Source organism: Catharus ustulatus (genome assembly GCF_009819885.2).
Source record: "Catharus ustulatus isolate bCatUst1 chromosome Z unlocalized genomic scaffold, bCatUst1.pri.v2 scaffold_26_arrow_ctg1, whole genome shotgun sequence".
NCBI lineage: Eukaryota > Metazoa > Chordata > Aves > Passeriformes > Turdidae > Catharus > Catharus ustulatus.
The window spans coordinates 415,894-443,485 of NW_024879445.1; the positions used below are offsets into that span (position 1 = coordinate 415,894).

The 27,592-nt window shown below is 58.0% G+C and overlaps 3 protein-coding genes across 3 annotated transcripts; 2 read left to right on the forward strand and 1 right to left on the reverse strand.

Moving 5' to 3' along the window:
• The first annotated feature begins 1,826 nt into the window (after nt 1-1,826).
• Nucleotides 1,827-6,580, forward strand: GRHPR (glyoxylate and hydroxypyruvate reductase). The gene is made up of 9 exons (XM_033086409.1): nt 1,827-1,945; nt 3,157-3,287; nt 3,366-3,438; nt 3,710-3,826; nt 3,914-4,002; nt 4,474-4,578; nt 4,894-5,029; nt 5,308-5,438; nt 6,382-6,580. The coding sequence occupies exons 1-9, from the start codon at nt 1,881-1,883 to the stop codon at nt 6,501-6,503; spliced, it is 969 nt and encodes a 322-aa protein (XP_032942300.1). The 5' UTR covers nt 1,827-1,880; the 3' UTR covers nt 6,504-6,580.
• A 1,473-nt stretch (nt 6,581-8,053) lies between these two features.
• On the reverse strand, nt 8,054-14,463 carry ZBTB5 (zinc finger and BTB domain containing 5). Its single transcript, XM_033086499.1, has 2 exons — nt 14,365-14,463; nt 8,054-12,835 (listed from the first exon to the last, which is right to left on the reverse strand). The coding sequence occupies exon 2, from the start codon at nt 12,829-12,831 to the stop codon at nt 10,807-10,809; it is 2,025 nt and encodes a 674-aa protein (XP_032942390.1). The 5' UTR covers nt 12,832-12,835; nt 14,365-14,463; the 3' UTR covers nt 8,054-10,806.
• Nucleotides 14,464-14,675: 212 nt separating this feature from the next.
• On the forward strand, nt 14,676-21,757 carry POLR1E (RNA polymerase I subunit E). The gene is made up of 12 exons (XM_033086420.1): nt 14,676-14,778; nt 14,873-14,976; nt 16,025-16,101; nt 16,973-17,058; nt 17,566-17,621; nt 17,921-18,065; nt 18,876-18,983; nt 19,385-19,481; nt 19,641-19,774; nt 20,456-20,537; nt 20,650-20,781; nt 21,410-21,757. Exons 1-12 carry the CDS (start codon nt 14,718-14,720, stop codon nt 21,567-21,569), a joined length of 1,242 nt encoding a protein of 413 aa, XP_032942311.1. The 5' UTR covers nt 14,676-14,717; the 3' UTR covers nt 21,570-21,757.
• The last annotated feature ends 5,835 nt before the right edge of the window (nt 21,758-27,592 follow it).

A 27,592-nucleotide genomic window follows, 5' to 3' on the forward strand; every position in this document is an offset into this window, starting at 1 on the left:
GCTGGCGGTGCATCATGCTGAGGGGAAATCCCGCCTGGAGCGGCAGGATGAATCCCGCACGGAGCAATATCCGTTCCCAGCACGGATCCCCTGGGCTGCCCTGCTCCGATCGGGTGTCCAGATAATTTAAATCTGGGATGGGGATCCACCCCGCCCCGGGCAGTTCCGATCCCCGAGCCCCCCTTCCATGGGGAAATTCCTGCTGGAAAAAATCCCCTGAGCCTGCCCTGCCCACCCTGAGCTGTTCCCTCTGCTCCTGTCCCTGTTCTGGAGCGGATCCCAAATCCCAAATTCCCTCCGTGTGTCCCCTCCTGGCAGGGAGCTGCGCAGAGCCAGAAATTCCCCCCTGAGCCTCCTTCTCCTGAGCAGGGCTGTCCGTCTGTCCGTCTGTCCATCTGTGGACACACACACCCGCAGGGCTGTCCGTCTGTCTGTCTGTCCATCTGTGGACACACACACCCGCAGGGCTGTCCGTCCGTCTGTCTGTCCGTGCACGGACACACACACCCGCAGGGCTGTCCGTCTGTCCGTCTGTCCGTGCATGGACACACACACCCGCAGGGCTGTCCGTCTGTCCGTCTGTCCGTGCACGGACACACACACCCGCAGGGCTGTCCGTCCGTCTGTCTGTCCGTGCACGGACACACACACCCGCAGGGCTGTCCGTCTGTCCGTCTGTCCGTCTGTCCGTGCACGGACACACACACCCGCAGGGCTGTGCGTCTGTCCGTCTGTCCGTCTGTGAACACACACACCCGCAGGGCTGTCCGTCTGTCCGTCTGTCCGTGCACGGACACACACACCTGCAGGGTTGTCCGTCTGTCCGTGCACGGACACACACACCCGCAGGACTGTCCGTCTGTCCGTCTGTCCGTCTGTCCGTGCACGGACACACACACCCGCAGGGCTGTCCGTCTGTCCGTCTGTCCGTCTGTCCGTGCACGGACACACACACCCGCAGGGCTGTCCGTCTGTCCGTCTGTCTGTCTGTCCGTGCACGGACACACACACCCGCAGGACTGTCCGTCTGTCCGTCTGTCCGTCTGTCCGTGCACGGACACACACACCCGCAGGACTGTCCGTCTGTTCTGTCCGTCTGTCTGTCTGTGGACACACACACCCGCAGGGCTGTCCGTCTGTCTGTCTGTCCGTGCACGGACACACACACCCGCAGGGCTGTCCGTCTGTCCGTCCGTCTGTCCGTGCACGGACACACACACCCGCAGGGCTGTCCGTCTGTCCGTCTGTGAACACACACACCCGCAGGGCTGTCCGTCTGTCCGTCTGTGAACACACACACCCGCAGGGCTGTCCGTCCGTCTGTCTGTCTGTCCGTGCACGGACACACACACCCGCAGGGCTGTCCGTCTGTCTGTCCGTCTGTGGACACACACACCCGCAGGGCTGTCCGTCTGTCTGTCTGTCCGTCTGTGGACACACACACCTCCAGGGCTGTCCGTCTGTGGACACACACACCCGCAGGGCTGTCCGTCTGTCCGTCTGTCCGTGCATGGACACACACACCCGCAGGGCTGTCCGTCTGTCCATCTGTGGACACACACACCCGCAGGACTGTCCGTCTGTCTGTCTGTCCGTCTGTCCGTCTGTCCGTGCACGGAGCGCGGGGCGTGGCTCCGCAGGGGGCGTGGCCGGGGCTTGTTCTGGGGGCGTGGTCCCGCAGGGGGCGGGGTCTGTGGGCGGGGCTCTCAGGGGGGCGTGGCCGTGGGCGGGGCCTGCCGGCTGTTCCGGTCCGTCCCGCGCCGTTCCGGTCTGTCCTGCCGTGTCCTGCCGTGTCCCGCTCGGTCCCGCTGTACCCCGCTCCGTCCCGCTCGGTCCCGGCGGTGGCGGGCGCTCGGCCGGCCCGGGCCGTGGCCGCGGCCATGTCGGTGTTCGTGACGCGGCGGATCCCGGCCGAGGGGCTGCGGGTGCTGTCCCAGGCCAGCGGGTGAGCCCCGCCGCGGTAACAGCGCCCGTGGCTGCCGGGAGCAGCGCCGGGCCGCCTCCGGTACCGGTCTGGGGCTTGGGGCCGGTATGGGTTCTGGTCCCCGTGCCGGTCCCGGCGCCGTCTCCGGTGGGTGACGGTTCCGGTGCCGGTGCTGGTACCGGCGCCGGTCCCGGGTTGGTGCTGGTGCAGGTGCAGGTGGCGGTGCCGGTTCCGGTCCCGGTGCCGGTGGGTGACCGCCGGTGATGGTGCCGGTGCTGGTGCAGGTCTCGGTGCCGGTCCCGGGTTGGTCTCGGCGCCGGTCCCAGCGCCGGTCCCTGGTCGGTGCCGGTCCCTGGTCGGTGCCGGTCCCTGGTCGGTGCCAGTCCCTGGTCGGTACCGGTACTGGTCCCGGTTCCGGTGCCGGTACTGGTCCCAGTGCTGGCGCTGGTCCCGGTGCCGGTCCCGGGTTGGTCCCGGTGCCGGTTCTGATTCCGGTCCCGGCGCCGGTGCCGGTGCCGGTCCCTGGTTGGTGCCGGTCCCGGTCCCGGTGCTGGTCCCGGTCCCGGTGCCGGTCCCGGGTTGGTCCCGGTCCCGGTGCCGGTTCCGGTGGTGATCCCGGTGCCCCGCAGGTGCCGCGTGCAGCAGTGGGACTCGGAGGAGCCGGTCCCGGTGCCGGTCCCGGGTTGGTCCCGGTCCCAGTGCCGGTTCCGGTGGTGACCCCGGTGCCCCGCAGGTGCCGCGTGCAGCAGTGGGACTCGGAGGAGCCGGTCCCGGTGCTGGTCCCGGGTTGGTCCCGGTGCCGGTCCCGGTCCCGGTGCTGGTGCCGGTCCCGGTCCCGGTGCCGGTCCCGGTGGTGACCCCGGTGCCCCGCAGGTGCCGCGTGCAGCAGTGGGACTCGGAGGAGCCGGTGCTGGTCCCGGTCCCTGGTTGGTGCCGGTCCCGGTTCCGGTCCCGGTTCCGGTCCCGGTGCTGGTCCCGGGTTGGTCCCGGTGCCGGTGCCGGTCCCGGTGGGTGACCCCGGTCCCGGTGGTGATCCCGGTGCCGGTCCCGGTTCCGGTCCCGGTCCCGGTGCCGGTCCCGGTGGTGACCCCGGTGCCCCGCAGGTGCCGCGTGCAGCAGTGGGACTCGGAGGAGCCGGTCCCGGTGCTGATGCCGGTGCCGGTTCCGGTGCCGGTCCCGGTGCTGGTGCCGGTCCCGGTGCCGGTCCCGGTGGTGACCCCGGTGCCCCGCAGGTGCCGCGTGCAGCAGTGGGACTCGGAGGAGCCGGTGCCGCGGTCCGAGCTGCTGGCGGGCGTGGCGGGGGCGCGGGGGCTGCTGTGCCTGCTCTCGGACCGCATCGACCGCGAGGTGCTGGACGCGGCCGGTGCGTGCGGAACCCCGAACCCCCCGGTACCAGCACCGGCACCGGGACAGGCTCGGCAGCGCCCGCCGTGTCTTGCAGGGCCCGGCCTGAAGGTCATCAGCACGCTGTCCGTGGGCTTCGACCACCTGGCGCTCGACGAGATCAAGAAGCGGTAACGGGGCAGGCTCTGACCCCCCCACAATTCCTTCCCCCCAGGATTCCCTCACCCCGTTCTGGAGCTCTCCCCCAGCACACCCCCACCCCGCAGGTCCCAAATTTTGGCTTTCGATAGCCCGGGTGGAACCTGCCCCGCTCCGCTGCCGGATCCCAGCTGGGTCACCCCGGCGCAGCGCTTGGGGCTGAGGGGAGGGGGAGCGGGAGGAGTGGGACCCCCGGGGATGTGCCCGGGGATGGAGCAGCCCCCAGCCCGGTCTGGCCCGCAGGGGGATCCGCGTGGGCTACACCCCGGACGTGCTGACCGACGCCACGGCTGAGCTGACGGTGGCCCTGCTGCTGTCCGCCTGCCGCCGCCTGCCCGAGGCTGCCGAGCAGGTCCGCAGGTGAGTGCTGCTCTGCCTGCCCCCAGGGCTGTTCGCTGGGCTGGGCTCTGAGGAGCTCTGCTGCTCCTGTCCCTCTCTCTGTGCCAGTGGCGGCTGGACCACCTGGAAGCCGCTGTGGATGTGTGGCCATGGCCTGTCCGACAGCACCGTGGGCATCATCGGGCTGGGCAGGATCGGTGAGTGCCGTTCAGAGCGCGGGTGGCTCTGTCTGCAGCGGTGGCACTGTGGTTTGGAGCCTCAGCTTTCCGCCTGGGCTGCTGGAAGGGCTGGAACGAGATGGGCTCTGCAGTCTTTTCCAGCCCAGACTTTCGGGGCTCTGAGCTGGTGCTCCCTGCTCCAACCCCGTGAGCTCAGTGAGGGGAGTGTGCAGAGCCTGGTGTTCATGTGCTCCCACCACCTCCCAGCCCTGCAGCACCCTGTGCCTCTCCTGCTCCTCAGTCAAACAAATGCAGTGGCAAAGTCCACCCGGCCCCATCCAGCCGTGGACTTTGCCAGCAGAGGCACCGTTCCTGTCCTTGTCCCCGGGGCTGGTCACGGATCCCTGTCCCCCTTTCCACAGAGAGCGATTCCAGCCCCATCCCCCGGCAGGAGTGATCCCACCCTGCAGGTGGGATCCTGTGGGGCCAACACCTTTGTCCCCCACCCAGGACAGGCAGTTGCCCGGCGCCTGAAGCCTTTTGGGGTCAGGAAGTTTCTGTACACTGGCAGCGGCCCAAAACCGGAGAGCGCGGCGGAGTTTGGGGCAGAGTTTGGTAAGTTTGGCACTGGAGTGGTGTCAGTCATCAGTCAGTCAAAACAAAACACAGTGCTTTTAAAAAACGTGTAATTTAGTGCTTGAAAGAAAAAAAATCAAGTGCCAGAGATGTGACCATTAAGAAAACCCTGTAACATGGCTGGGAGAGATTTAGGGGGCATCACTCACAGGGTTTGTCACCTGGGAGGAGCAGAGCGTGGTCAGGGCTGTCCCCCCGGGCTGAGGGGTCCTGGCAGGACGGCAGGGACTGCAGCTGGGGTTGTGCTGAGGGAAGGTGCTGGCTGCAGCGGGATGTCTCCGTTTCTCCCCTCAGTCCCGCTCACCAGGCTGGCCCAGGAGTCAGACTTCGTGGTGGTGACCTGTGCCCTGACGCCGGCCACCCAGGGCATGTGCAACAAGGAGTTTTTTGGCAGGATGAAGAAAACCTCTGTGTTTGTCAACACGAGCAGGTACTGGCAGCCCAGAGCTGTGCCTGGGGGAGTGGCTGGGCTCTGAGTCCAGGCAGCCTTCATGGCTGCAGCCACTGGGAACATTTACCCAAGGCCCTTGGCACTGGCCAAAGGCGAGTGGAACTGTTCAGGGCGCACCCAGCTCCTCCAGGAGCAGGAGCAGCTCGCTGCTGGGAGGGTCAGGCACATGCAGAGAGGTCTGGCAGCCCTGGGGACCCACGGTGCCCCTGGGGGACCCCTGAGCAGTGAGGCCAGCCCCTCACCCCTGCCGTTTGCAGGGGGGCTGTGGTGAACCAGGAGGACCTGTACGATGCTCTGGCCAGTGGCCAGATTGCAGCTGCTGGCCTGGACGTCACCACACCGGAGCCACTGCCCACTGACCACCCCCTGCTGTCCCTCAAGAACTGTGGTGAGTGTCTGGGGGGGGTCAGACCCCTCTTGAGCAGGTGCTGGGACAGGGAACCCTGGTCCCCGTCAGTGGGGTGGGCACCAGAGCACAGGACAGGCAGGTCAGGTGTGTTCAGGTGGGCTGCTGGACAATGCAGGGAGCTGCTGTGGGGTAAAAACTCATCAAACAAATGTAGGAACTGTTTTAATTTTCCAGAAAGCCGTAGAGATAAGCTCAGTTTTAGTACCCTTCATTCAGTGTGCAGAATTCGTGGAGGTACCAGGTGCACGAATGAGAAAGCAAATCCCAGCTCAGGGCCTGTCCAGGCCAGGTGTTCTGTGGGTTCCAGGCACACACGGTGCCAGAAGAGTTTCCCACTGTTTGGAAGTGGGCTGCAGAGTTTGCCTGGAGGAGTCCTGCTCTCCTGAGCGCTGCTGGGCTGGGCAGGCGGCGTGGGCAGGCTTTACCTGGACAGCTCCAGCGCTGGGCAGGTGCAGGACTCACACCTGTGTGCTCTGGAGGAGGATGATGCAGGTGAGGAAGGATGGCTGGGATGGAGCTTGCTTGGCCAGTGTCTCACAGGATGTGCTCCCTCCAGGGGGAGAGGTTTGGAATAGGAAAAGTGTGCTCCAGAAAGAAACCACAGGGACATCCATGCAGATGTGGAACTGCTCATGACTGAGTGTCTGCTTCTGAAATACAAACCTGTAGCTGCATTTTTATCTTTTTGCTAAAGCTCATTTTTTATTTGTTTGCAAGTGATAAGAGCAGAGACTCTCTGGAGCAAGCCCAGGCAGGACACAATTCATACACGTTTATTTATTGAGCACATCCCTTACAACAGTAACACCACAAACTTTATACCACAAAAACAGCATTCACACGGACTCTGCACCTCTGGCAGCCCTGAGAGGGGCGTTGTGTGAAGGCGAGAGGTGAGCAGTGTCCCTGCCTGTCCCCGCAGTGATCCTGCCGCACATCGGGAGCGCCACGTACGCCACCAGGAGCACCATGGCCGTGCTGGCAGCCAACAACCTGCTGGCCGGGCTGCGAGGGGAGCCCATGCCCCACGAGCTGAGGCTGTGATGGCCAGCCCTGCTGGAGCTCAGGCTGTGATGGCCAGCCCTGCTGGAGCTCAGGCTGTGATGGCCAGCCCTGCAGGATCTCAGGCTGTGATGGCCAGCCCTGCAGGAGCTCAGGCTGTGATGGCCAGCCCTGCTGGAGCTCAGGCTGTGATGGCCAGCCCTGCTGGAGCTCAGGCTGTGATGGCCAGCCCTGCTGGAGCTCAGGCTGTGATGGCCAGCCCTGCTGGAGCTCAGGCTGTGATGGCCAGCCCTGCTCCAGCAGCGCCGTGGGACAGATGCAGCACTGGGGGCCAGCCTGTGTCCCCTGCCCTGCTATGACCAGCAATCATTAAAGAGAAGCAGCCAATGTGTGGTGCTGATGTTATTTGAGAACAGGGCATGTGCTGGAGGGCACTGTGGGTGCCAGCAGGTCGTGGAGAGGGGTTGGCCTGGGCTGGGGAATGCTGGCCATGCTGGAATTGCCAAAAGCTGAGTCCTGGTCACAGTGGGAGGCCAGGAGTGCCTTACCTGGGGAGGGAGGAGAGGTAACAGCTCTGTCCAGGCAGGCTGCTGCTGCCCCAGGAGCTGCTGGATGGTGCCATGGAACTGGTGGCACTGCGTGATCCTCTGCTTGAGGGGTCTGAAGAAAAGCACAGAACAGGCTTGTGCAGCTCCCCAGGAACCTCCTTTTGTGCCCATAACCAACTCCAGGCACAGCTCCACAGTGGGTGGCAAACTGGAAAGGCCTGATGGGCACTCTTGAGGGCTTTGGGGATTTCTGTGTGCCAGAAATGGGGGCTGGAACCTGGAGCCCACCTCTCCCCGCCACTGATCACAGAATCATGGAAGGGATGTTATGGATCACCTCATTCCACCCCACCTGCCACGGCCAGGGACACCTTCCACCATCCCAGACTGGCCCAAGCCCTGTCCAGCCCGGCCTTGGACACTTCTGGGGTGTGGGTAACCAGAATTTGAGGGGTCCTGCAGGCTCATCCTGCAGGCTGGGGGTGGATCTGTGCGTTCACCTCCCCACGGCCCCTGCCCACCATCGGTGACACGGCACACAGCACAGCTTGGCACAGCCCAGTCACAGCCACACAGGGCACCCCAGGGGTGTCCCACAGTGGGATGTGGGGTCTGAGCTCCCACCAGTCCCACACCAGCTGGAAGTTGTCCTGCATCATGCCTGGGAGGAGTTCTGACACATTTAGCCATAAGTGATTGCCATAACTGCTCCTGGGGGTTTGTAACCTGCACTGGCCACGGTGGCAAGGAGGAAGGGAGTGTGCTCTGGGCATCCCATCTGGCTGGGGAGGATCCAAAATCGGGATTGACTTTGCTGTGACAACCCTGGGCATGCCCCCCAGATTGCTCACTGAGGATTCTGCACCAACACACACAAGCTGGTGAATCAGCTGCCACAGGGACTTTTGCAGGGGCTGTGTAGATATTATTTCATTAACAAAAGTAATTTCTTACAAAGAACTCTACCAGGAACAAAATTATTGCCAAGGTCAGGTTTTTAAAACCCCTTTTTCTGCAGAGGCTGAGTGGGGAGCACCAAACCAGTCAGACACAGCAACACAAACAGGTAGGGTTTATTTCCAGGTGTTTGGAACAGACACCCCGACACCTCCAGGCGAGGTCCCGCTGGCAAAGTTCAATTCTGAGCGCAATTCAGTGGCACAAGCTCTCCAGGCTGTGGGGTGAGGCACCCTTCGCTGCAGTTGCTGATTCCTGATTATCACCCAGGCATTGATTTATGCTATCCCCAGGAATTTATTGCTTTGTTCAGGAAGACTCAGAAAGCCACGAGTGCAGGCTCCAGGCCTGCAGCTGCCCCTCTGCACAAAGGAACTGAGGGATGCTGCTTCCAAAAATGCTCCAAACTTTTCCTCAGAGAATACAGAATCCTCCTGCACTGATACTCCACACTGAAATTTTTATAAAAACAGTTCAAAAGTCCAGTATTTATCAGCTCACTAATTAGCTCCTAATTAGTCTCCTTGCACAAAGAGATGCTTCATTCCCAAACACGGCAACAATTCAACAAATTTGGATGTGCTACAGGAAATAGAAAATGAAAGAAAAAACAAGCCTTGTTTTTAAAAAGCAAAACGCTAGAAATGCAATGAGGATGCAACAGTGTTACTTAATTAAGCAACACAAGAAAATACTAAGGTACAAAATACTGCATTTTATTAATGTTTGAGAGTGTTTATGCAGCTCAATGCTGTTAGTCCCCAATACTGAAATTACTTAAAACACAGCATATCCCACTGCTTTAAAAAAACGTGCTATTTTAATGCTTAAAAAAAAAAAAAATCAAGAGCCAGAGATATGACCATTAAGTAAGCCCTATACCAAAATACTAACATTTTAAAGGAATTAAGCCAACCATCCCCTGTGTTTCTGCTCTCCTCAGATGGTCAAGGTGCAAAGGGCAGGCTGATAGGGTAGGTGCAGGGAACCCTCTGCAGCAGAGGACACCCTGCAGCCCTGACCCAGCCCCTGCTCAGCTGAGCAGGATTTATCACCACCAGAAGTGCTCTGGAAGTTTATTTTAAAACCTAAGAATGCTGAGCACCAGTCTGTGTGCACCTTTGACAAGGAAGGCAGCATGGAGTTACAGGGGCATCAAAGAAGAGGAAATTAAAAAGAGATTTACATGATTCACATGGAGAGCGACAAATTTCTGCTGCATGTGTGCAGTGCCATTTTTTTAGAATTAAATTTACATGATCCTTTTATAAATGCATGTACTTTTATGACACTAGCCTAAGTGGATTTGACCAGGACATTTCACAGAGCGTGAGCCAGCAGTGCCCTGGCAGCCAGCAGGGCCAGGCATGGCACCACAGCCGGGTCAGGGAGGGGATTGTCCTGCTCTGCAGCGGGGCAGCCTCACCTCGAGTGCTGGGGGCAGCTCTGAGCACCTTCACATGAAAGACAAAGCTGCTAGACAATGTCTGAAGGAGGCAGGAGGCTGGTGAGGGGTCTGGAGAGGAAGCATCAGGAGGGCAGTTGGTTTGCTCAGCCCAGAGGAGACTGAGGTCACACCTCCCTGGGCTCCTCAGCCTCCTCCTGAGGAGCAGCAGAGGGGCAGGGACAGATCTCTTCACTCTCAGTGACACAACTTGAGTGACAGGCTGAATCAGGAGAGGTTTAGGCTGGCTACCAGGAAAGGTTTTTCACCCAGAGGGTGCTCTGGCACTGAAGAGGCTCCCCAGGGACAGGGTCACAACCCCAAGGCTGCCTGAGGTAAAGCATTTGCACATTGCTGTGGCACCCTCTGCAAGGCCAGCAGCTGGACACAACGATCCTGAGGGCCCTGTCCAGCTCAGCACGCTCTGTGATTCTGTGCAAACCAGGATTGCTCCTGACCTGGGAGGAATCTGCTCCAAGGACAGACCCACAGCTGCGAGGGGAAGTCTCCAAGTGTGCAGGGCAGGAAATTAAAGCCTGGAGATAAGAAAGACAACGTGCTCACGCCGTAATGGGGACCAGATGGACTGTGGGCATCTGGGAACAGTGAGATACTGTCTTACGTGGCAAAAAAAGCCATCACAAATCCCCTTTCTTCAAAACAACAGACAAAGACAAGCTCTGTTCAAACCTCTGCGTATATAGAATTGTAACATAGGAGATACAAACTGGTTAAAATACTGCTAGGAATAGCACAAACAAGAGACAGTACTTCACTTACCACTTAATACTCGTTCCTACGGGGAAAAAACCAAAAAAAAAAAACCAGCCAAACATCCAGATCTTGCTGTATTAAAGTTATATGTACACCTGGCAGCCCAAAGGTTACTTGTCTGGGATTTAATTTAAGCACCTTGATTACACAGTGTCCTTTACTACAAAACAGCCAAACATACATTCATAATCCTAGAACTATTGTCATAAGTAGCGTTATTTTAAAGCACTATGTCAGACAGGCACAGCCTAAGCTGTTTTTAAGGGTAAAGGGCCTGCACTGCTGTCCTCACTCATGTTACAGTAATCATTTAAATGCTGTCACTGTTACAAAATGCTTTAGAGAGGAGGGAAAAAATTACCAAAAAAAAAAAACCCAACCAAAAAAAACCCAAAAGAAACGTGCACGCGCTCAAACCGTGCTGTTTCAGGAGACCCCCGTGCTGCCAGCCCCTCTGCCCTGCAAAGGGGCTGCTTGGCCCCGGGGGCCGCATCCCCATCCCCGCCGCGCGGTCCCGGCGGCGACACCCGCGAGGTAGGTACCGGATATCCCCAATGGCAGAGCCAATTCCGTGTGCGGCACCGCGGCACGCCGGTGTGCGCCCGCCCAGCGTCCCGGCAGGTCACAGCAAGCTGCTGGGCAGGTTGCTGCTCTGCCACCTCAGGCAGGTGGTCTTAGAGTGTTTGTAGAGGTGGCTGGACTGGCTGAAGCGCTTGCCGCACTTGAGGCAGGCGTAGGGCTTCTCCCCCGTGTGCACACGGATGTGCTTCTTGCAGTCCGTGAGCGTCAGGAAGGTCTTGCAGCAGATCTTGCAGGCGTACTTGCGGGCGCCCTCCACCACCAGCACGTTGTGCTCCGACAGAGCCTTCTTGCACTTGGACAGCACGTCGGCGGAGGCGCGGGTCAGCTGCGGCGGGCCCGGCTGCGACAGGTGCCCGCCCTCGAAGGAGGCGCTGCCGTTCATCATCAGCTGCGAGCCCGAGGAGCTCTCCTGCAGCTGCGAGCCCCGCACCGAGGTCACCACCGGCATTTTGGGGGCGATGCGGCGGTAGCCGGGGAAGCCCCCGGCGCCGCCTCGCACCGAGCCCATCATGGCCCGCGACAGGGAGTGCAGGCCCAGGCCAGAGCGCGGGAAATCCATGCTGAACTGCTCCGCCGCTCGGTACCCGGAGCTCTGCACGCACGGCAGGCCCATCACATCCTGCATGGGCCTCACAAAGTGCGAGTCCGTGGGCTCGCTGAACGGGTTCTCCACGTGGGAGACGGCAGCAGAGGAGTGGCCGCCGGCGGGCCCCGACTCCGGGCTCATCAGGTACGAGGCGTCGCTGTCCATCCTGCAGTCACTGGTGGTGTTGGGAATGTTGTCGTCGTTGTTCTGGCTGGCACCAAAGCCGCCTCCTCTGCTTTTGTTCAAGAAATTTGAAATGCTGAAAGAAGACTTGTGCTCCAGGTTGTTGGACACCTCCATGATGTGGATGTCTCCCACCCTGTCAGTGCTGGACTGAGGGTCCGAGAAGCTGCGGTCGCTGCTCTCGGGACTCAGCTCTATCTTCTCTGCGCTCACCACTCCTCCTTCCACCTCCACCGACTCGCTGCCCTCCGCCTGCGAGGTGACATCGCTCACCTCGTCCTGAGGCTCCGGGGAGCTCAGCGGCTCAGACTTCACCACCACCCTCATGTGCTCCTTCTCGTTGAGGCTGACCTCCGGATTTTCACACGGGAAGTTGCTCTTCTCAGCAGCAGCCTCCTGGTCGAAGCTGGTTTCCACCTGTGTGGCCTGGGACGCCAAGGACATCTGGGAAATGTTTCCCCCGCCGTTGTCAGACTGGCTGGGCACTTGAGCATCCTCCTGAGCGCCAAAAGACTGGTCGAACATGATCGTGTTGTCCTCCTGGTTGTCAGGAACCGCGTCGGCCTTGGAGTTGTCCACAATCTTGAGCGAGTCCGGAGAGAAGAAATCCTCCCGCGAGTGGACCACGGGCTGCCCGCTCTCGGCGGCCACGTCGGGCACGGGCTCGTCCAGGGCGGGCCGGACGCGCTGGCGGGCGCGCTCCTCGGAGGACTGCTTGCGCTTGTGCAGGCGGCGGATGGGGAAGGCGGCGCGCTGCTCCAGGCCCCCGCGCAGCGCCAGCCCCGCGCCGCCCGGCGCCTCCTCAGCGCCCTGCGACGAGCCCAGCGCCGAGCTGACGATGCTGAGCCCCAGCTGCTGCAGCATGAAGGAGCGCTGCAGCCGCGCGCTCTGCTCCTGCGCGCGCTCGCTCGGCGGCGACAGCGGCAGCGTCCGCGTCGTCAGGTAGTGCTTGCAGGCCTTCACCACCGAGTTGAGGTGCAGGTGGGAGGCGGCCAGCAGCACGTCCATCACGTTGCTCTCGCCCAGCATGAGCGTGGAGGTGTACATCATGTCGATGAGCGCGGCGAAGGCCTCGGCCGTCACCACCTCGCTGTCCAGCTGGATCATGTTCATGGTCTGGTCGCCCTCGGCCACGGTGAAGAGCGCGCGGAAGTGCGTGCTGCAGGCGGCCAGCACCGAGCGGTGGGCCTTGAAGTGCCTGTTGCCCACCACGATGACGCAGTCGCACAGCTGCCCGTGCAGCCGCTGGTAGTTGAGCTGCTGGAAGACTTGCTCAAAGTGCCCCGGGAAATCCATGGTCCTGCAAGGCAGAGAGAGCGCCGCGTGAGCCGCCGGGTCGGTCAGAGGGACAGAGCGGCTCTGCTGTGAGAAAAGGGTGGGTGAGCTGGGATGGTTGCGACCTGAGTGCTCTGCAGAGGGCTGCTGTGAAGGTGGGACAGCACTATTTGAGTCTGCAGTGAAGCAGAAAGGGGAGTGGGTTCAAACTGAAAGACGGCAGCAGAAGATGGGATTTTTCCCTGTGAGGCTTGGCACAGGTGCCCAGAGAAGCTGTGGCTGCCCCTGGATCCCTGGAAGTGTCCAAGGCCAGGCTGGGTGGGGCTTGGAGCAGCCTGGGACAGGTGAAATAAGACAAGGTGCCCTGCCAACCCAAATTTTTGTATGATTCTACGGTTGAAGTCCTGGTGGGGCTGCAGTGAACCTGCCTGTGAAGATGAAAGCTGACAGCTGAAAAACAAACAGTAACTGGTCTGAGTTTACCACCACCTCCACATGGGCACAGGACCAAAGCCAGCAGTCAGGAGGACAAGGAAAAGCAGTGAAAATGCAGCTTGTGTCACAGAGCTGACCTCAGCACCACCCAGCTGTTCGGGAAACTGGACAACGCCTCACATCTGTGAGTAAAATATTTAATCCTGGTTTGTAAAAAAGTCTGATTAAAATAATAACCTGCTGCCCCCTCTGCTACACAGCTGGGTAACCTCCCACAGAAACACTGGGGCTGCTGGCAAAACAGAGCACTGCTCACCAAGACAAGCAGGGAAGAGTCGGGGTGGTTTCTTACCGAATTTTCATTGGCAAAACGTGAGTCATAGCTTAGTAAATTCATTTCGAGGCTACATGGGTGACCCTCGGCAGCATCTCGACTTTTCCTCGTGAAAAAAACAACAGAGTGTGGGATTTGGTGGGCAGGAAGGCTGTACATCCAAAGCACACACACAGAAGCTCCTGTGCTCACGTTTATTTTCCAACATCAACGGACACAGGGCCATAAAGCAGCTAAAAAAAAGGTCTCATGCCAAAATTACACTTTTGAGGAGGGATCAAATGTCAGTCTGCTGGTTCAGAAAGTCCATCCTCACACAGGGGCGTGTTTGCTGCTTTTTCTTTCCTGCCCATCACTGTCTTTGCTGGTTGGCTGGATATCCCAAAAATCCCACGGTGCGTCCTTGGATGGACTCAGAACAGGGAGATATCCACCTGGAATACTCAGCACGGGGGAAATGAAGTAATCTAAAGCCTCTGAAAACTCCGGGATGTTAACTGCCTGCTGGATAACCAGGGATCTCCTGCCCAAAGGTGCTCTTCTCAACACAGTGCCCTTTTTTCCCCGTTTTGTTTCCTTTACGCATCACCTGGAACACCCAAGGTTCGTGCCCCTCCCAGAGAAGCACCTGCATCCCAGCGCTGCACCAGCACCGGCGAAGACACACCCGGAGACTCCGTTTTGTGCCGCACACGGGACATAAAGGGGAGTCCGGAGAGCCCAGGTCCCGCCCCGACGCTGGGGTCACCGGTGTCCGCCTCCCCGCCGCCCCCCGCCCCGCTCACCTGCGGTGTCCGTGCGGGAAGGGCCGTGCGAGGCTCAGGGTGGGTGCTGGGATCGGGACTGGGATCGGGACTGGGATCGGGCTCGGCCCCGGCCCCGCTCCCGCCGCTCCGGCCCCGCCCGCCCCGCCCCGCCGCGCCGACCGACTGCGTCACTTCCGGCCGCCGGCGGCGCGCACGCCGCTGACAGCCAATCAGCGGCCTCCTTACTTAGAGGCGGCGGCAGCGCCTCAGCTCGCCCAATCGGGGCCGAGCTTATTGCCACGACGGGGAGGCCGCGGCGGAAGAGGCGGGGGAAGGGCAGGAGCGGGACCGGAAGCCGCGCCGGCACGCGGAGTCCCTCACGGAGCCCTGCCATGGCCGCCGCCACCTGGCGCTACCGCGGGGACCCCGAGGCGGAGCGGCCGGCGGCGCTCGGTGAGCGGGGCTGGGCCGGGGGCGTGGGGCCGGTCCCGGGCCTCCCTCGGGGATCGCGGCCGGCCCCGGATCTCACGAGCTTCCTCCCCCGCAGTGCGGTTCGCCAACGGGAAGCTGCAGCGCCCCGACTCCCTGCGCTTCACCGTGTACCGGAACCGGGACACGGCGCATCCCCGGAAGAAGAACCGCAGGATCCTGGTACGGGCCGGCCCTGAGGCGGCGGGGCGGCCTCGGGTCGCGGTAATATGAGGATATCGTGATAGTAACACACACTGAGGCAACAGCAAGATAATGGCCATAATCGGATAAAAGTAGAGATGTTATTATTTAGCCCCGTGGACTGCGAGGCCCGTTAGAGAGCTCGGCGGGCGGGCCCCAGCACGGTGTGATCCCCACCTGCGGAGGGGTTTGACCCTGCTTTGCCCTCAGGGCTGTGCCCTCAGCAGCTCTCTCTGCTTGGAGAGAGCAATTCCTCCCTGGCAGGGTGGCCAGGGCTGGCACAGGGTGCCCAGATTTGCTGTGGCTGCCCCTGGATCCCTGGCAGTGCCCAGTTTGGAATGCGGTGAAGATCTGTGCTGAGCTTTGCAGCAGATTTTTATTTTTTTTTTTAACAAAGTTCAGTATGTACCACAGGGATGTGTTCCAAGTGCAGGGTGTCTCTGGGTTCCACAGGAGGCTCTGGCAGGGACGTGGCTCACAGACACTGGCAGGACAGGGACACGCTGAACCATCTGGGAGTCACTTCCCAATAATGAAATGTGTTCTGTTCTCACTGGGAAATCTTCACCAGAGGTGTCCTTGTTCGGCTAAATTACACCATAAGGGGATCTCTCAGTGAAGAGGGAACTGAGGGTACAATCAGGAGGTGCCTTCTGATGCTGCTGTTAATCTTTACAGCTGCTCCACTCGAGGAATAAACAACTTTTCAGCCCAAAAAATTCACTGCAGCACAGCAGATAAACCAACACATTCTCATAATGCATTGAAAATATGTTCAGGTGGCTGGGACACTCCTGGTAGTGCTGGCTCTGGCCTTTCAGCTGGTGAACTGCAGGCAATTCTGGAGCATAAGTGAATCTCTGAAACCACAAAGTAGTGAGGGGTGGCCACTCTGAGGTGATGTGCAGGCAGGCTGTGCTGATGCTCTCTGCTGGCATGCAGGGTGGTGGGCCTGGGGGAAGCAGGGCAGAGGCAGTGAGGGTCCCTCACAGCCCCCCTGCTCAAGGAATTCTCCGTGGCTCCCCAGGTCTCGGAGACAGAGCGGCTCTGCTACGTGGGGCACAACTTTGGCAGCGAGGTCATGAAGTGCAACTCCCTGTGCAGGTAAGGAAAAGGAGCCAGGAGGAGCACAGGGGATGCTCAGACACTGCCCTGCTCCTGTCTCAGAGCAGGGCACCCAGGGTCTGAGCATTTGGACAGGAAGCTCCAGCTGCTCATGCACACCTTGTGGAAGCTGTGATTATAACCACAAACCAGTTTGGAAACGTCTTGTGAGGTCTGGAGTGAGCATGTAGCAGCAGGATGGAGCTTTTTTGACTAAGAAATTGCCTTTATCTCAGCGCTGAAGGGGTCATCACTGTGGGTCCCTCCCAGCTGAGGAGTTCTGTAATTCTGTGCAAGGAACTGGCCTCACTTGTGCACAGTCTGTCAGAACATGCCCCTGCCAGCCTCTGCTCTGCCTGAGCAGTGAAACCAGGAGAGATGGATGCTCAGACAGAGCAGTGTGCAGTTTGAGAGGCTGCAGCTGGAAAAAGAGCACCAGGAGGTTGTTTGTTCTCGAGTCTGGAGAGATAAATGCAGTTTAACAAATGTGTTACTTCAGCATTGTTTGTGAGCAGGTTTGAGTGCTCTTAAACAAGCACAGTGGTGCTTGCCTGCACCTCTGGAGATTCTGAGCTCTGGGAGCTGCAAGGAAACCTGGCTGTTGTTCAAGCTGTGGCCATCAAATCCTGGCATAGCAAAAAAAGGAAAGTAGCAGACCTCTGGCACCTACACTTCACCTAATTCAGTTGTTTTAAGGCTTCTGCATTTTCTTAGAGCAGCAAGTCTTTGTGTTTTCATATGGAGGTGACTTGGTTTATTGCTGCACTGCACATGCAAGGCAGGAGAGATGTCAGCAAGTGAGAAGACTCTGTAATTTAAATTATTTCCACTGCTGTGCATCTCACTAATCAACTGCCCCCGTTCTCCCCAGGTACTTCGTTGGTGTGTTAGACAAGAACTCTGGGCAGATGGACGTCTACAATGCTGAAATATTCAACATGCAGCCCCTGCTCTCAGGTGGGAGGTGCTGGCAGCCACAGCTTGTTCCCTTGGCATGGAGCAGGGACAATTCCTTCACTTGTGCGTGCTGGGAGTCCAGGGTGGAGGCTGAGCAGGGAGTGTGGAGGGTGGGAGTCACTCACAGTGTCACTGCTCAAGTGCAGCCTTGTCTGGGTGTTCTGCTGAGGGACTCACCAGGAACTGGAGCCCTGAATAACAAAAAAAACCCAGGTTTAATCCAGCAGAATGTTTTTTGCCATTGAACCCAGGATAAGAACCCAAAAGATGACATCTTTTGATAGCTGATTTTTACCCTGTGCAGCAGGATGTGGGCCTGGCCACAGTCCATGTATTGCACCATGGGCTTTGTAGGAAAAGCTCCTTTTGTTGTGCCAGGTTCTCATGTTTGGTGTGTCCTTTAATTTGGGGGAGACCCTGATGTGCTGTGCCAGGTCTGTCAGTCACAGAGCTACAGGAATTCCCATCCTGGCTGCTTCTGTCCAACTAACTGCTGTTGTTTTATAGATAACCCCCTGCCTGACGACACAAAGGACTATCAGACCAAGTCCTACAGGGAGAAGGTAAAGCTGAAAGCTGTGCCATGTTCTGCTGGGATTATCTAGCTGGCAGGAGGAGGTGCTTGCAGGGTAAACCTGTGCAGTTCCAGCACTCTCCCTGTGTCCAGGAGTCGTTGCCTAGCTCAGGAATATTTTCCTGATTATTTGAGACTGGTCCTAGTGACCTCCTGCTCCTCACACCCTGCTCCTGCAGGTTTTGCCACGGGAAGAGTTTAGAAAACGCAGCTGTGGGGCGAGCAGCGGGTTTTGTGCTCTGCTGGGCGCACAGGGTGTGTTTCAGGGCGTGTTTGTGTCCTGTGCAGATGGATTTGTGCATCGAGGCCTTTGGAACCAGCAAGCAGAAGCGAGCTCTGAGCTCCCGCCGCATGAACGCTGTGGGCAGCGACATCGTGAGCACGGCCGTGACAAAAGCAGCTGCCAACGTCATCGATGCCAAGGGGGTCACAGGTGAGGGGATTCTCTCTTGGGGTGTGACAGCACAGCCTGAAGTGCCTTTTTCTGTCTGTCCTTGCCAAGTGTGGCAGGAAGAAGAGGGGTTTGCTTTAAGTGATGAGGAAGTAGCTGAGATGGGTGCATGCAGAGGAACAGCTTCTTTCTGGTCCTGCTGGACTTGTGTTGGAGTGGCCTGAATGAGGGAGGGCCCTGTGACATCAGTGTCCCTCCTGCCTGCTTTGGAAGCTCCTGTGGGATATGAGTGCCTTTACCTGGTCTGAGCTCTGTGGCATGGCTGTTGAAAAGGCACCTTCTTACCTCAGACCTTGGGACAGGTCACAGTACAGTGTGGTGTTACCACCCCTGGGGGCTTCCAAGCTGTGACAGGAGAGAGCTAGGGCTGCCCTGACTGGACATCTGGACATCTGGGCAGCCAAGAGCCCTCCAGAGCACTGCTGGGATCCTGGGAGTGTCCCTGGCATGACACTGCTGGCTGTAGACCCCACCACCTTTCATCCCTTTTGTTCCAGAGTGGATGCTGACTCTGCTCTCAGAGCTGCTCTGTGCCAGGTGGGTTTCCACTGGCAGTGCCAAAACCCTGCTCTGCCCACATCTTGGTGCCCTTCTTTCCCAGATGTTTCTCTAGTCTGGACTGGCCTTCCAAAATTTTAATGACCAGAAGGTTCTTGATAGAAGCTGTGAATGTTTAAAACTCTAGCTGTGACTAAAATGCTGTTGAGCCATGGAGTAAACTTGCTTCTAAAGGAAGGGTTTAGGGTCTGTGCATGTTGGTTAGCACGGTCCAAATGCTGCTTCCCTCCCAAGCTCTGGTGCAGGACGTGGCCCAGGACGATGTGCAGAACATCTCTGCCTTCCTGCCCCCGTGCCATGAGGACGCCAGCAGGCCAGAGCACGTTTACAAGTTTGAGGACAGTATCCTTTCTGTGTCACAGCGGCTCATGGAACATTCTGGGCTCAGCAAAGCCATCTGGTAGGTGGGAGCCGAGCCTTTGCCCCTCACAGGCCAGGAGCTGGGAGCAGGGTAATGCTGCCCTGGCGTTCTGGGGCCTGCAGGTGCCATACCCTGCCTGTTTCCTCCTGGTGGGCAGTGCTCCACAGGGAATGTTAGTGAGGCTGGCCCTGCACAAGGAGCTGTGCTTGTGCCACAGCCTGGTGGAGACCTTGTTCCTGGACTGTTCCAAGTCCAGGAAGAGTCCAAGCAGTATTCCAGTAGTTCCAGGGTTCCATCCCACTGCTCCTCAAGTGAGTGTGGACAGAGCTGCCTACCTGGAAGGGAGAGCCCAGGCTTGTTCTTTTCCTTAAAACCCTGCCAGTCCTGTCTGCTGCCGAGTACGAGGCGCTGCGGGTGCCAGCAGCCGCCCTGGCCAGCATCACCCCAGAGGAGCTGGCCAAGAGAGCAGAGGAGAGAAGGTGAGGCTGCTGCCAGGGGCCAGCAGGGCTGCTGCCGCCAGGGCCACTGCTCTGGGGCAGAGGGAGGATCCAGGCAAGGCAGGGCAGCACCTGCCTTGGGGAATGGAACTGGGGGACAGTTGTGCCACAGCAGCTGAACTGTCCCTCTCCTTCCTGCAGCCACTGCTCCTTTGTTCTGGAGGAGCTGAAGTTCCTGCCCACTGATCAGAAGAGCAGAGACCACAAAGCCCGATGCCTCTGGTTCCTGGACACCCTCATCAAGTTCAGTCACCAGAAAGTGATCAAGAAGAAGCGTAAGAGAGTTTCCAGCTCATAAACACGTGCTTTTGGGAATGTCTTCATCATCCTTTGCTCCTCAACTGAGTGTGTGGATCATACCTCTACCACACTCAGGGTCCAGGGTTTTGAAAGAGCACCACACAAAACATTCAGGTTGAGGTTTTCCAGAATTGCCATCTTCCTTAGAGACTGTGTGTCTTTGTCAGGGAGGAGGAGGTGGCAGGCCTGGCTTTAAATATCTTCCTGCCTTGCTGGAGACACAGGAGTCACCCACAGGATTGTCTGAGGAGGATGTGGGAATGACTGGACTTGGTGGCAGTAGTTGGTGTGGTCTCAGCTTTAACAGTATTTTGTGGAAAATGAAATACAGGCCTAGGTGTGTGTGCATTTTAGATTGTACAGTCTGGAAGTGGGAGATGCTTTTACTAAGAAAATAACAGCTGTTGGGATTTTCTCAGGCCTGAAAAATTATGAGGCACAGAAATCAGGCACTGAGATTCCTTTTAGGGAAGTGGCAACAAGTGGTGGGAATCCTGGGGCTGGATTTGGTGTTCCTGGTGTGTCCCTTTCCACCAGGGTATCCTGATATTCCATGATAAGTGTCAGGATGATGCACACACTGCCATGGTGGGTGGGCAGTGCAAGGAAGAACTCCTGTGCTCCTCACCCCACTGCAAAACCCCTTTGTGCCCTAGATCCCATGGGTCCTGAATGCCCACACATCATCAGCAAGAAACTCATGAAGAATTTCAGCTCACTGACCTACAACAACGGCAGGTGAGGAATGGTGTGAGATGCTCTGGAGGCACAGAGCCTGAGGTGACACAGACACACCATCAGGAACCCCCTCACACCCCACAGCTCACGAGTTCTCCCTCTTGCCACACAGCATGCAGAACTTAATCTCTGCGTCCATGAAGGCTAAAATCACCGCGTACGTCATTGCCTTGGCTTTGCACATCAACAACTTCCAGACGGATCTCACCGTCCTGCAGAACGACATGAAGCTCCCAGAGAGCAGGTGAGTCATCACACCACTGGGATCCTCCTACAGAAAGACCCTGGGGGAGCTCTGAAGCATCTCTGGACCTGGGCAGGGCTTGAGTTTTCCAGGGAAGGATAGGCAGCTCTCTGTGGGTGCATTTCCCTGGAGCCCCCTGGCAGCTGCAGGCTCTGCTCCAGCTGTGCTCCTGTCCTTGGCCCTGCAGCATTCACTGGGTCAGGCTTTCTGGCCAAAACTCCAGTGATTACTGGGTCTTGCCAAAGCCCTTGGTCACCAATTGGACAAGCTCCCTCACTGGTGTTGATGCCATCACTTATTCTGCCCACAGTTTTCCTCTGATCAGTAGCAGTGGGTTTAAGAGCTGTTGGTTTCCATCCATTTTCCCTGTTTCTCTTTCTGGAACTAAGCTTTCTCAGGAATCCCTGCTGGTTCTGGCAGTTGATGCCCAGCTTTGGGTTGTGCTGCACCTGGGAGCATGGGGACTCTGTGGGGAAAAGTGTGAGGAGGCTGCTCCCCCTGGAAAAATCAGCAGTGCCCAGGAGGGCTCTGTGCTGTTCCAGAGACACCTCCCTGAGGGCAGGGGGTGCCTGTGGGGTCGTGGCACGGGGGGCAGCCCCACTGACAGCATCTCCCCGGTGTTTTCCAGGATCCTGGACATCGCCAAGGCCCTGCGGCTCAGGGTGTCCAAGGCCAAGGCGGGGCCAGGGCTGGAGGATGACCACAGCCACAAGCTGGGCACTCTGTCTCTGCCCTTGCCCGTGCAGAAGGCACCGGAGGGACAGCGCAAGCGCAGGAAAATGACCTGAGCAGCCCAGCAGGGCTGAGGGGAGGCACAGCCCCTCCCTCAGAACGTCGTGGGGATGCCTTCATCTGCTGGGATTGGCTCCAGCATCAGCCCTCACCCTGCTGAAACCCGGGCTGAGGGTCTCACCTCATTAAAATGCTGCTTCTTTTCTATTTATATAGAAAAAGATATAATGAAACTTATTTTTTTCAGTGTGTCTGGGGTGGGGAGGGAAATGGAGGCTGTGCCAGAGCACAAGGAAACAGTTTGAGGTGGCAAGTTCTCCCCTGACACCTGTGTGGCTGATTCTGGTTCAAGGTCAGAAAGAGGGAGACAAAGAGTGTGACTTACACCTTTGTGCTTCTCTGGAGTGTCAGTGTAATCCTGTGTTCAAAAACTGTGAACATCTTGCAGCTTTTGTCACTTTTTCCAATCTGGCTGTTCTCCTGGGGGAGGGAGATTTCTGTGATTTGGGTCTGGTATCACCTTCAGGGAGGGCACTGAGCATGAGGCCACAGCTGTGGCTTCCCAGCCCTTGGGAGAGATACTTTAGTCTGGTTCCTCTGGATTTTCACTCTCCTGGGAGCTGTAGGAGTTGGGAGGGCTTGTGAGAAACAGGATTACAAAACTGGTGTGTGAAACGAGAGCATGGGATGTCAGGAAATAATCTCTGGGATGTCACTGCTTTGGTCCTGCCAGGAGCACATCTCCCAGACTGTTGCCTTTTTCCTAACCTGGAAATGAAACTGAGATTATTTTTATTTTATTTAGATGCTTTCAGGGGAGTTATGGAAAGGTGTCCACAAAATCCCACCCACACAGGATTGAATACAGGTTTTGTAAGTTCAGCAAATCAGCATAATTGACAAAAAAAAAGCACCAGTTAGGAGGACAAGTGGTGATGCAATTCCCCCGAGGTCAAGCCCCTTCTGTGGAACCCTGCTGTTCTTTGTCCATGAAAATGCATCTCAAAGTTGTTCTCAGCCTTGGTTCCCAGGAATAACCACGACAGCCCTGGGGCATTGCAGCTCTGGAATCTGTTTTGTCTTTCTGCCTAGGGAAAGGCCATGGAAAACGACTGGGAAAACAAGTCACTAATACAAGAGGCTACAGAGCTACAAATGTGTGTGCAAAGAATACAGAGAACACAGAAAAGAACAAAAAAAAAGGCAAAAACCAAAATGGCACCATTATGGACCTGCTTGCTTGAAAATTATTATCACAGCAGCTGCCTCAGTGGGAAAGAGGAGACATCAACAGCTGCTGTCCCAGCAATACTTTTTTTAGTGAGGTGCTGTTGGTCTGATGAGGGTCCCCCTCCCTGAGCTTTGGGTTTGGTTATTATTTTTTAAAATTTATTAAAAGTATAGAATGCTTAGTAACGCTTCTAGCCACTAGCTAGAAGTGAGTAAAATGGAGTAGATGTAGTTATAAGGTTTTTTTTTTTAAAGTTAAATAGTTTAATAAAGAAATAATATTTCCATTATTTTTAATTTAATTTTTGTGATTTAGTGCGGTATTAATTGTTGAATTAGAAATTATTACTTGAAATTATGAAGAAGTTGTGATCAGAAGTCAATTTTATTGAGTGTACAAGGCATTTATATAGCTTTACTTACATGGCATTTATATAGGGATCTATCTGGGTAACAATTTCATGTTGTTCTTCATGACACCACATCACCTGGCAACCTGATCACAAAGTTTCACAACGTGTTTCTTGGTCCCTTCTTGCCCAGGGAACACTTATCTTTTGTCTCTCCCACAGTTTTTGGTCCATTAGGGCTGAGATATCAGGCCCCCATTGTACTGTCTGTTTTATTCCCATCCTCCCTCCAGGAGATCTCTCCTGTCCATGGCCACTGAGTCCCAGGGCATGGCTGATAAAATTCCATCATCCCATGGGGAGATGCTGCACCCAGGGGAGGAGCCAAGCATTTCCTACCCTGATCAAATCTGAGGTTTGGAACATCAGAGCAGCCTTTCCCACTGGATCCCAGAGGAAAACCAGACCCTTCCACATCATCCCTGGAGCTCTGGAGGGAAACTGCACCTTGTACAGGAGCACTGCTCCAGCTGAGCCACGTCTGTCACTGCAGGAGGATGCAGCCACCATGGGATGGGACTGCTGCCAACACCCTGCCTGACGGGTGTCAGGTTGTACTCTGACTGTGTCAGGGTTTGGGGTTTGTTCTTTGTAGTGCTGTATTTCTATTTTAATTTCCCTAGAAAAGAACTGTTATTCCTAATTCCCATATCTTTGCCTGAGAGCCCCTTGATTTCAAAATTATAATAATTTGTAGGGAGGGGGTTTCCATTCTCCATTTCCAAGAGAGGCTCCTGCCTTTCTCAGCAGACACCTGTCCTCCAAACCAGGACAACCTGGCACTCGGTGTGACCTGCAGCCTGATTCAGCCACAACAGCCCAAGGAACAGGCTGAGGAGCACAGCTGGCAGCAGGTGAGTTACCTGTGCTGAATCCCCTGGGGCTGGAGGGGCACTCACAGCACGAGGGCTGGGCTCCCTTGTGGATGTCCAGCCTGGTCAAGGCACAAGGACAGCCCAGACCCTGGAGGTTTGTGGAGGGTCTGTGAGCAGCAGGGCTGTAGATGTGCCCAAAGGGAACAGCTCTCCCTTCTGCAGCCCCTGGGCTGGCAGACTGGAGTCACTGCTCATCGCAATCCGCCTTCCTCAAAGAAAGCAGTTCAATATTTACACAGCAGAGGTGTTCAATATTTTCCAGACAAACAGAATCACGCCTTAAATCCACATCTTACAAGTGTTAAGAAATAATTACAAATTGCCTTTGCGCAGGAGCCCACTTTGACAAACAGCAGAGATCGGAAGGTAATTAAATTACACCTCCTTTTATTTGCCTGAGCCCACAGCCAGTAGCTCCAGCTGCTAATTCCTACCTGAGCAAATTCCCACTGAGAGCTGGGCAGGGAATGCTCCCCTTCCTCCCCACCTCCAAAACTTCTAGCTGCAGCTTTTTGGAGGCATGGAATGAAAAACGAGCCCAAACCCTGGGCTGCCCTCATCCTTTGGGGCCGGTCCTGCTCTGGGCAGGTGCTGGAGAGGAACCTCCAAGCCCCACCAGCACTGGAGGTTTGGCAGTGACGGCACCCAGCCCTTGCCACCACCACCAGCACAGAGCTGAGAGCTGTGGGCAGCTGCAGGGTGAGATGGCACTGAGGGAAAGCTGAGGGGCATGGCCAGGGTGGGTCCTGCAGCCCCCAAACCTCTGCAGCTGTGCTTTTGCAGTGGGCACAATGAGGCGACCCCAACCTGCCCCCATAGTAATAATTCCACTTGTGCAGAAAGAACCTGCCTTTTGTCAGGGCTGGAGCCCAGGAAAGGAGCTGTGGGAGCAGCAGGGAGAGGGAAGAGCAGCACAGCCCTTCGCTGTCCTGCCTGCAGTGCCCAGCATGGCTCAGGTCCCTAAAGGTGCTTCCTCCCAGTTTCACCTGCCCTGAAAGAGCTGGCCAAAGGCTGGGCTGCCCTGCTCTGCTGCAGAGCCCTGAGCTCCAGCTCCATGTCACCTGGCTGCTGGGCCACCTGCTGTCCCCACTGTCCCTCCTGGGGCTCCACAGGACACCCCAGAGTCTGGCCACTGTCACCCCTAGCCCCAAGCAAGGCCACTTGAGCTGCTCTGGGCTTTCTGCACTCCTGGGGCACTCAGAATTACAGTGCTCAGCCAGGGGCTTTGGGCAAAAAGCACATCTGCGGGTTCTGACAAGGACAAGGGGCTCCTTGGGGAAGGTGTGACCCATTCTGTACCCCAGCACAGAACCCTGAACCCCGATTTACCGAGCCTGAGTTCAGCCCTGAACCCCGATTTACTGAACCTGAGTTCAGCCCTGAACCCCGATTTACTGAACCCGAGTTCAGCCCTGAACCCCGATTTACTGAGCCTGAGTTCAGCCCTGAACCCCGATTTACTGAGCCTGAGTTCAGCCCTGAACCCCGATTTACCGAGCCCGAGTTCAGCCCTGAACCTCGATTTACTGAACCCGAGTTCAGCCCTGAACCCGCATTTACTGAGCCTGAGTTCAGCCCTGAACCCCCACTAACCGAGCCCGAGTTCAGCCTTGAACCCCGATTCACCAAGCCCGAGTTCAGCCCTGAACCCCCATTCACTGAGCCCGAATTCAGCCTTGAACCCCCTTCTCGATTCGCTACCGACACATCAACACCGACCCCGCCGCTCCCGGGAGCCGCCCGGACCGAGCTCTCCGGGGCCAAGCGACGGGGCCGGGTCTCACCGGAGCCCGCCCCTTCCCGTACGGGTCTCACCGGAGCCCGCCCGTTCCCGTACAGGGCTCACCGGAGCTCACCGGAGCCCGCCCGTTCCCGTACAGAGCTCACCGGAGCCCGCCCGTTCCCGTACAGAGCTCACCGGAGCTCGCCCGTTCCCGTACGGGTCTCACCGGAGCCCGCCCGTTCCCGTACGGGGCTCACCGGGGCCCGCCCGTTCTCGTACGGGGCTCACCGGAGCCCGTCCGTTCCCGTACCGGTCTCACCGGGACCCGCCCGTTCCCGCGCAGTGCGCCCCGCTCCCGCCACCCCGGCTCGCCTCCGCCCCGCCCCGAGGGCGTGGCCAGCTGCAGATCGCCGTCTGATTGGCGGACAGACGCGGAGGCGTGGCCCATGTCACGTGCTTGTCTGGCGCCGCCGGGTCCTTCCGCCCTCCGCTGGCCCCGCCCCGCGCGGTGGCGTGCTGGCGTCACACGGCGGCGCGGTGACGTCAGAGAGCGGCGCGAGGCCGCGCCGGGTCGGGCGCTTGAGGCGCCGCGCTCCCGCTCCCGGTGCGCTCCCGTTCCCGGTGCGCTCCCGCTCCCGGCGCGCCCCCGCCATGCCAGCACCGCCCGCAGGTGCGTCCCGCCCGCCCGCCGCGGGCTCCGTCGCTGGCGCGGCCGCGCGGGAGCAGCAGGTCGCGGTTCCCTGGGCCCGGCCGGGCCGCAGCCGCCGCCGCCGGCCTGACCTTGGGCCCCGGTGCCGGGGCTGGAGAGGCCGCGGGGAGCGCGGGGTGGGCCCTGCGGGTGCACGCGGTGTCGGGGGGGATCGGGAGCGGCTCCCGGTGTGCGCGGGCAGTGCGGGGCTCCCGCGGGCGAGGGCGGGGAGGCCCCGCCGGGAACCACCGGGACGCATCGGGAGCACCGGGGCTCCCCCCGGGGACGGAGACACATCAAAGGCTGCAAAGGGAGCTTCGGAAAATAAACGGCTTTCACCTTCTTTCCCCCATCCTTTCTCTTCCCTCTCTGCCTTTCTCTCTCCCGCGCTTTTCTTCCCTTCTTGTTCTCCTTCCTGTTTCTCCCCGCTTCTCTCTCGCTTCTCCGTTCCTTTTCTTTCCTCCTTTCATATTCCCCTCCTCATGCCAGGCAGGGCTGCTGTCCCCAAACACCCCTTCAGATCCTGGGAATCCCGTGTGCTGATGTTGCCGGGGAGGATTTGAGGCGCATGAACCACCCACAGTCTCACAGGGACGTTTCTCAGGCTGAGCTGCGATCGAGGGTGGGATTTGGGCACCTGCAGAAATCTTTTCAGAGCTGTTAGATAAATAATTCCATTCTTTTGTCAAACAGGGTTTGCCAGGTGAAGACCCCTGCAGTCCTTCCAGACTGGTCAAGCTGGCTCTGTCCACCAGGACCCTGGGCCTGGCTGAGTTCTGTTTGTGAAACCTGTCAGCACAGCATCCAGCGTGGGGGCTGATGCAGAGGAGGCTGCATGGCACCGACCTGGGACCTGTAAAGAATTTCTGCCCTGTGCCAGTGAAACCACACCTGTGTGACACCTGTGCATCCCTCGTGCCTGGTGGTGCTCAGTTGCTGCCTGAGCTGAGCCACGACAACGTGTTGTCTGCTGATTTCTGCCACAGGGAGAGGCAGAGCGCGAGGATCAGCTTCTGCAATGCTGCCGAGTGTTTTGCATTGAGTTTGGGGGTTTGTAGGATTTTTAGGTGGCCTGTCTTGTTCACACAGTGTTTTGGTAGTGTGTTGGAATTTGCAATTCCAGGGGGATTTATTTCTGGTTTGGTTTGAGGAG